Source organism: Balaenoptera acutorostrata, chromosome 8, assembly GCF_949987535.1.
Source record: "Balaenoptera acutorostrata chromosome 8, mBalAcu1.1, whole genome shotgun sequence".
NCBI classification, from domain to species: domain Eukaryota; kingdom Metazoa; phylum Chordata; class Mammalia; order Artiodactyla; family Balaenopteridae; genus Balaenoptera; species Balaenoptera acutorostrata.
Window position 1 is genome coordinate 80,223,644 of NC_080071.1, and position 9,477 is coordinate 80,233,120.

General features: G+C 36.0%; 1 protein-coding gene across 1 annotated transcript; it reads right to left on the reverse strand.

Moving 5' to 3' along the window:
- Window positions 1–1,072: 1,072 nt before the first annotated feature.
- Window positions 1,073–6,589, reverse strand: SCG2 (secretogranin II). Its single transcript, XM_007166741.3, has 2 exons — window positions 6,514–6,589; window positions 1,073–3,330 (listed from the first exon to the last, which is right to left on the reverse strand). The coding sequence occupies exon 2, from the start codon at window positions 3,314–3,316 to the stop codon at window positions 1,466–1,468; it is 1,851 nt and encodes a 616-aa protein (XP_007166803.1). The 5' UTR covers window positions 3,317–3,330; window positions 6,514–6,589; the 3' UTR covers window positions 1,073–1,465.
- Window positions 6,590–9,477: the final 2,888 nt, after the last annotated feature.

Here is a 9,477-nt window from a genome sequence, read left to right on the forward strand (position 1 = left end):
ATACTGAGACTACATAAGCCTCCCACCACCCCACATCCAATGCCCCATCCCTCAGCTGAAACGGCCCTCCCCAGAGAGGCAGTGTAGTGAAGTGGTTAAGAACACAGGCTTTGGCAATTTATAATACTGGGTGACTTGGGGGAAGTTATTTAAACTTTCTGAGTTTTGGCTTTTATGATGTAAAAGGGTGATAATAAGTGGCGTTTGACAGTGATACAGTACAGATTTAATGAGATAAAGTGTTTAGTATTGTGCCTGGGGCAAAATAAATATTCAGTAAATAGTAACTGTGATTTATTTCCTTGGTTTTTTACGACCACTGTTGCTTTGTTGCTCTATATATTTTCTCGCTGCTGTTGTTGTTGATTCCCTGTTGATATATCGGGATGCTGATAGCATCTACCCCTGAAGTGACGCACATCATAACAATTATGTACTGCTTAGCCCACTCAGGATTCTCTCTAACACGTGGACAAGAGAGAGGGCAGCTGAGGTATTCCCACTATACCTAAGCCATTCACTTACCTGACAGTCAGTTTGGGGATCCTTTGGCCCCTTTCAAACCATATAAAAGAGTAGCAGCCTTGTGTTCTGGGGACCAGGGTGACCTGAGAATAGGTAGATTGCTTCCAAGTCTGTAATTGTTTCTGACTGTCCTATACACATCTCTTCTTTTTCAGTGCTGGTTATGGAAGACTTAAATGTTTGCATTTATATAAATCAAGGGTAAAAGGTATAAATATGATACCAAAAGTCTTATTCCATAATCATAAATATGAGAAAAACTATAGGCAAGCATTAGGTAGTGGGATGCTAGAGGATGCTGCATTCTACAAATGTGTAGTATGGTCATATGTTTAAATTCCTTATTTCTTACCTGGATAGACTGCGGAAGGTGATGATTTTCTCTTTTAGCTCCATACTGCTTGCTCCATAGTCACCGTCTCTGGTTTTCCAGAATGAATAACCCACAGTTGTCCAGAAATAACATTTATTAAACAACAACAAAACACACAATAGAAAAGGCCTTTTAAATAAAACTATATATTTATAATGCTTTATTTTTTTTTGCTCCAATACTCCACAAAACACTACAGACAGTAACAAAATAATTCAATAAGTATTAAAAACTTTCAAGAGAATTATAAGACACTCTTTGTCATATGTGAGCATCAACAATGCCACAGTCATTAGATACACTATTGAACACTATCATAGATATCTTTCTTGAATAAGGGATATGATTAATATTTTTATTCAGAAGTCATAACATTTACATATATCCACACACAAGAGAACAGCTCAGAGTTAGTGAAGTAGACACCCCAGTGAAATGGAATCATCTGCCTGTACAGCATTTAAAGGTATAACAGTGTTAACAAGATAGAAGTCAACACACTAAAGAGAAATGTTGGTGTTTGCTTGGGGTGGGAGGGGTGAAAGTAGGGCAATTAATGAAAGCTGCTTACATATTTTCCATTGCTCTCTTAGCAATATGCTCCCTTCCCTTTTCTGCCTTTTCTTGGTTGAGGTATTCCAGCACTTTCATTAACAGATCTTCATCCAAGTACTGTCTGTTGGGGGTATCGTCACTCTTCGGGGACCCCACAGGGAGCCTTTTGCTTACCGAGGCCAGTTTGTCAGTCTCCTGAGAGCTGTGTTGATTCAAACGTTCTTTGAGGGCCTGCTCGATTTGGTTCTCTTCCTGTAGATCATCTTCAGATGAGCCTTGACTGGGAACTCGCTTCACTTGGTTTGAATTCATGATCTCAGGGTATTTAACTAGCATCTTGGCCAAGTACTCTCCTAATTCTTGATCCTTGTCATTCAGGTTTTCATATGCCATTTGTCTGTTTTCAACATCTGGCATCCAGACAGCTTTGGGAAGTTGGTTCACTTTAGACCTTCCAGGACCATAGGGGAGTCTTGACAGAACCTTCTCTCGGTTATACTGATTGGGAAAATATGGAGGCTTTTGATTTGCTGCATTTTCCATCCCTAAAAGATTTAAAATGTCCTCAACACTCAGCCCATCTGGTAGAGCCTCTGCCACAGCACGACCAGGTGTTTTGGGGTAGCCATTCTTGGAGAGCATCTTATTTTGGAACAGATCTGGATGGTCTAAGTCAACCTCTGAGATGTCTTCAGGGTCAAAGGGAATTTCAAGCTCCTGCTCTGGTTCCACTGATACATTTGGCTTCTCTCCAGTTTTGAGCATGTCAATTAAGTCTTCAGGGGGTATTTGTAAATTCCTTGAGATTTCAATCAGCTGATAAATAGATTGAGAATCAAGTGGTTTCTCAAAAAGCCTGGTTGCTCTTTCCCCGTTTTGCCCATTCTGTGACCTCCCACTTCCCGCAGCATTCACTAACCTTTTCAGATAGGCAATTACTTTGGAGACATCATCTGAGAGTTGGTCTTTACTCTCTTTCTGGAAATCTTCATCCTGGAGGCCCAGCTGCCCTGAACGCTTCATTTCATCATTGATTTGTTCATTTTTTTCTATATTCTCTTTGCTGTCTCTTACCTCTTCCTGAGTTTGACTCTCTATTTTTTCCTCTACTGGGTTCCAATCTTCTCCCCCAACCACGTCTTCATAGGCAATGTTATTAGCCTTGTAGATATCATCTTCATCATCTGTGTAAAGTTTTTGCTCCTCATCAACCCTCTCACGCTTCTGGTTGTTTGGTCCCGTCAGTTTCCCCAGCTCTTGGAAGACAGATTCCAACGTAGCAAGGCTTTGAGGAGTATATTGTTCCTCTACTATTTCATTTGTGCGTTTAAAGGGGTTGTCCCTGGAATTCTCTTCATATATAGGAGGGAATCTCATGTGCTTGAGCTTTCTCTCCGGCCACTGTTGAGTCTCATAATCATCAGGCATGTCCATTGGGAAGTTCTTTTCTGAATTCAAGGTATAGGGCTTGATTTCTTTTGGTGCAGACTGGGGCTCATTTTCAGCCTGTCTCAAAGCTTCAAGTATTATCTTCATCCATTCATCTTCGCTCAGGGAATCCCTTGAACTTTCTGGCAAGTCACCATTTTCTTTTTGCTGAAGGGGAACAGAGACACCTTGGTAGGGATTGTAGTCTAGGCTGCTTTCTTCTTTGTGAGCTTGTTGTCGGAGCTTTTCTATGTACTCCAAAGCCCTGATCATTTCAGGACTGGGAAACCTTTGGACGTTTTCCAATTTGATTTCTGGTTCCTTCTGAAGCAGCTGGTTTCTCTGAAATGAAGCTGCTTCGGCCTCAGAGAGGAGGAAAATTAAAGGGATGAGAGAGAGGGCTGCTCCAAGCCAGTGAGTCTTAGCTTCTGCCATGTTTGAAAGATTTCCTTAAAGCACAGAAAACATGAGTTAACACAAATGAAACAGACTAATAGACGCTATAGCAAAAGAGGTTATTGACCATTGAGGGGGAAAAGAAACCGTAGTAGAGATTATTCCACATTAATTTAGGATGACTCTTTTTAAAATCTGTAAATATTTCCTACACAATCCTCACAAGCTAACCACAGGAATCTTTAGCAAAATTGTTACCCAGTTGCATCAAATTTGTATGGCATTCTCTTGGTCAAAATAATAGCAAAAACACTGATAGGAAGTTTCTCAAATTTTATTTTTTAATTTATAAAACATGTTGTTTGTTTTGTAGTATGCATTGTTTCTGTTAAATAAAGACTTTCCAAGATGAGTTTTAGTTATCTTGAACAGCATTCCTTCTGAAATCACTGGCAAAAAAATTGGCTGGCTTAATTTAAAACAGGCATGTACACACACACACACACACACACACACACACACACACACAGAGTTATCTCCTTATCGAAAACCATGTGATTTAGTTCCTGAACTGTCCACCTAATTTGTTGTAGAAACACAGCAGCAGTGACATTACTATATATGATGAAGTGATATACCATGTTAATGTTAATCATACTGAATTATCTTGTGGATGAGTCCCATTCACATACATTTTCAGAAATAACTTGTTCTCACTCTGCCACTAAATCATACTATTAATTTTGGAAGGTCTATACCTTAATGACCTCCAGAATATGGGTCTTCTCAAGTCCCAGTTATAGGTAAACCTAATGAAGTTTTTCTTTAAATATCCCCAAAGCAGTATTTCTTTACCCATTGAATTCCAAAATATTTAATTTAGAAGTCTGGCATTTTATAATTACTCATCTTGATTGACATGTAATAACACACAGGGTACCATCAGGATACACAAACACAATAGCTAGAGTAACAAAAAATAATAAATCCATGATATCCAGTGAAGTTTATTTCAGTGTAAATATACTAAAATATAAACTGTTTTAAAATATCTGTGCTCCATATTTCTTCTAATAATTTTATTGTGACTGTCTTGTAAAATGCAATCATGGTTATATTTTTCCTCAGCCCTCAAGAGTGTATAGTAAATAATAACAGATGCTACAGAAAGAACATAAGCTTTCTTAACCAGTCTATTTCTGAACTTGTGAGTGTTCAGATTCAGCTTGACTTATGTCTGTGTCTATTTGGGTGTGGACCTATGAAATCTTAAATGACTCATACTGTTAGAAAATCTTAAAATAACCACTATGTAACTCCCAATTTAGATAAATATAGACAATGTGTTGAATTCTTCCTACTTAAAATTTTTCATTCATTTTTTTTTTCTCCAAGGCCTGATAGTCTCACGTATGAATTAGCAAAAGGATTAGTTTTTACATGTTTTACATTTGGCATTGATAACATTTAAACCTAATTTAATACTTGCAATTTTTGTTACAAATAAAGTAAATGTAAAGGAATTATATAAGTTTGTTCATGATATCTTACCTGAATTATGGTTTTGTGATATATAAGCTAAGTTATGTAGGTACAATTATCTATTAGCTTAGACATCAATTGTAGAAAATATCATTGTTCACTAGATTATATTGGTATTTAAGTAATATTCTCAGTTTTTAGAACCTAAAAAAAAGTTGTACTTACAGAAATTTCTTTAGCACAGATTTATTTATTAAAATGATTATTAAAATTAGTTAGTAAAATATACATTTATTTAAAAGATCCCCATTAACTTGACTACTTAATTTACTGAAAGGAAAATCTTTAAAGGCATGTCAGAGGAAATTTCTAAAATATTTGCTATGAATCAATGTTTACTAAAGGAAATTATATTCATAAATTCTTAGGTTCAAGTAAAAGTACATTATGCATTTTCTTTATACTATTTCAGGATTAATTTAGATTTGGAAATCAATTTTCAACATTGGTATTTAGACTAGTAGTTTTAAGAGTCTTAGTAAACTTATTTTCTTTGAGACCATTATCCTGAAGTATTTTTAACAGATGGTTTATGTGCTGGTCTTTAAAATCATTATCTTGTAGGTGGGCTTCGCTGTGGAGTTGGGGCAAAATATCCAATGCAGTTATTTAAACCACAGCCTAACGAGAGCTACTGTTTGGTCATATATTCAGATTCAGTTTGGATGACACAGTTATTGCCTTTGAGTAAGACTCAAGGGATTTCTTTCCCAGGTAGCAGCTCATCTAAGTAGTGAAGGTGGTTTCAACAGCTCTAATATTCTATATCGTGTTTGAACTAAAGCCTTGTAAGTTAAAATGTCTTTTCTATTGAAATTAGACTAGAGCATTAACAAATGCAGCTGGATATATCAAATTTGAGCAATTCAACTAGTTAGGGTGCAGAAAAAAGAAACACTTGTCCCATTCAAAATATTTAGCAAAATATTGTACAATCTCTTTCAACCAAAGCATAATAATAATAGTTTGTACAGTTATGAATGTTTTCCTCATGCATTCCAAATTATGATCTCTCTGTAATCCATGGTCATATCCAACCTATAACCCAAGATAATATTTCACTGTGAATAAACAAGGAAGCTCATTCTAATCTTACCTTCCTAGGACTAAAATTAGGAAATAATAATGTAAGCCTTTTCAGAGTATATCAATTGAGAAAATAATTGTATATAGTTAGTTAACTTTGAGCTCTTGCAAGGTAAATGTCAAAGGGGGAAAAAACCTAATTCCAAAATTGGTTGCTTCTCACTAACGTGTTTAACAGCCTTTGAATCATTGGAAACCTACTGTTAAGAATATAAAGCATATAAATTATATCCTTGGCCTTGTATCTGGTTCTTAGGGGAAGAAACAATAAATTAAGGAAAGAAACAAAATATCAGGCTTGGTTAACTTTACATTAATAATGTGTATTGACACAAATATCCTAAACTTTTTCATGCTTCTTATATATGATTATCTAAATAGCACTATGGTTAGTAAATACCTAACAGCAAGTGGTATAAATCACAGATTCAATCATATATATGTACACATATGTAGTGTCCTTACATTGGCCGATGAGCAGCAGGTTACTGTTCAGCTATTCTATAGATACAAGCTTGCCAAATGGTCTTTTTCTTCTTAGCTAGGAATTAAGGAGAGAACACGCAATTTAGAACTTTCAAGTAAATCAAAGGGAAAAGCAGTCTTACCTCTTTTTTATGTGGCAGAGAACGTCCACAGCACGTTCCTCCTGGTCCGCTGCGTGAGCTGCTCGGACCGTTTCAGCACCCGGACAGCTCCTGGGCTTATAGGGAGCCGCCGCGCCTGACTCCGCACTGCCACACTGACGTCACCGGCTCAGCCACAAACCCGAGCAGAGGCGAGCTTCTTCAGAGAGAAAATAAGCACTTTATATATCTTTAAAAAAAAAAAAAAAAAAGTTGCATGCTTACGCCACCTGTCTTTTTGTGGCAAAAACTGCAGTTTCCTTTTTTTTTTCTTTTATCAAAATCTTTGAGGCTTGAAATAAAATGCTTTGCACAATTTCCCTTAGAAAGAAAAATCCATCAGGTAGACATGGCTAATTGCAATATAATCTCGTCTGTGTTCTAATAGCTTGTGACAGGGTTTCCTATTGCTGTTGCTGTTGTAATCGTCATTATAAGAAAGTTTTACAGACAAGGACTTTTTTTTTTTTCCTTCAGTGGTCACAAAGAAATTACATTACCATTCCTCAGTATGCTCCAAGAGGAACAGAAGACACATTATGAATATGAAATCATATTTTATATCATAACTACAAGCAGCATTGTTTTTAAAATCATATTTATTTGATTAAAAAAGTTTTCTCTTTTTTATGTGAGTTACCTTTAAGGCTCTAATGAGTTGGAATTTTGCTTTAGAGCTTCAATATAATTTTGAAGTGGATATTTCTAAGGTCTCAGGTCTCGTAATTGATAATTTTATATGAATCTGTTGGCATCTTTTACAACATTTGATCTCAAAAAGGGAAGTTCAGCAGTTGAAAATACTTCCAATAAGAAAAAAAAACATATTCACTGTTTGAGGAAAGTGTGACACATATGTAATTGTAACTCATTTGTAACTAAAAGGAAGTTATACTGTGAATATTTTCCTTCTCCAGTTGAATCAGATGAATTGAATACCTTCCATAAATGTGACCAGTTTAGGGAGTAATATAATACTTCCAACTCCAACCTCTCAGACTTGTAGTTCATAATCATTCCTGTGCTTTACCAGGTAACCTGATTATATATTTTAATAATTTATATAAGTCTAAATTTTTAACTTCATTTCATTAAAGATATGATTCTCCTAAAAACAGTATATTTTGAAATATACTTTAAATATACAAAAGAATCTTGCTGTATAAGAGACCCCTTTTGTCTCTGTTAAATGAATAATCAGCCACTGATTTATCCATTCAGTAAGTTGTAATGCCTACTAAGTGTCAGATACAAAGATGATGACATATATATTTGTATGTATATATATACATATATATATATATATGCTCTTTTTTTCTTTTGAGGATCCTTTGGCCTGGTAAGGATGAATGACAAACAGGTTATTTTGATTTGATATAAATTGGAAAGTACTAAGAAAGATGTCAGCCAGAACAGAGAGCAGGGAGCATGGTTCAATCTAGAAATTCGGTGAGGGTCCTGGGAAAAGAAGCCTGAGCTGAGATTTCTCATTACCAGGTTTTACTTAATGATTTCTAACGATGCTAGGTAAACCACAATACTATTGAACTCCTCAAGGAAATAGAGATAGTTTAAAACCTTAGGAAAAAAAATAATCTTGGGAAAAGTAACCCTTTATTCTCTCTCTTTGATCTCCTGGTAAAGCTATTTGATTCCTAATGAGTGGTAGACCATCATTTGTGGATTGACGTGGAACTCATACAGGCTTAGACTGGAGTCCTGTGGCCAATTTGTCTAATCTATTTATGCCTCATAATGGGATTTTAGAGCAAGGTTAAGCGCTAGGTTGAAGAGACCTGCGTTAACAAATCTCATTTCTCAAGCACCACCTCAATGAAATCAGCTCATTTGCAGACATCTTTGTTAGCTTTACACACATGATAACATTTTTTTAAATCTTGACAAAGATAAGCCACTCTGAGTTTCACCTGATTTGCTTTCCAGTAGTTCTGGGTGGCCAGTTGAACTAACCAGTATCAACACAGCCTCAGAAAATTCCACAAGTTTACTCTTAGAGGGTTGAGTTGGTTCAGCAGAGGTCTCAACAACGCTCAAGGAAGTCACTCTTTTTTTTTTGTTTTTTTACAAGATGAATAGGTTCTGGGATGTAATGCACAGCATAATGACCATAATTAACAATATTGTATATTTGAAAATTGCTAAGAGAGTAGTTTTTTTTTGAATTTTTGAATTATATTTTATTTATTTTTTTATACAGCAGGTTCTTATTAGTCCTCCATTTTATACACATCAGTGTATACATGTCAATCCCAATCGTCCAGTTCATCACACCCCCACCACCCGGCTTTCTCTCCTTGGTGTCCATATGTTTGTTCTCTACATCTGTGTCTCAACTTCTGCCCTGCAAACCGGTTCATCTGCACCATTTTTCTAGGTTCCACATATATGCATTAATATACGATATTTGTTTTCTCTTTCTGACTTACTTCACTCTGTATTATGGCCTCTAGATCCATCCATGTCTCTACAAATGACCCAGTTTCGTTCCTTTTTATGGCTGAGTAATATTCCATTGTATATATGTACCACATCTTCTTTATCCATTCGTCTGTCGATGTGCATTTAGGTTGCTTCCATGACCTGGCTATTGTAAATAGTGCTACAATGAACATTGAGTGCATGTGTCTTTTTGAATTATGGTTTTCTCTGGGTATATGCCAAGTAGTGGGATTGTTGGATCATATGGTAATTCTATTTTTAGCTTTTTAAGGAACCTCCATACCGTTCTCCATAGTGGCTGTATCAATTTACATTGCCACCAACAGTGCAAGAGGGTTCCCTTTTCTCCACACCCTCGCCAGCATTTGTTGTTTGTAGATTTTCCAATGATGCCCATTCTAACTGGTGTGAGGTGATACCTCATTGTAGTTTTGATTTGCATTTCTCTAATAATTAGTGATTTTGAGCAGCTTTTCATGTGCTTCG

Coding starts and splice junctions, on each gene's coding strand:
- SCG2 (XM_007166741.3), bottom strand. CDS start 3,316: ATGGCAGAAGCTAAGACTCACTGGCTTGGAGCAGCCCTCTCTCTCATC.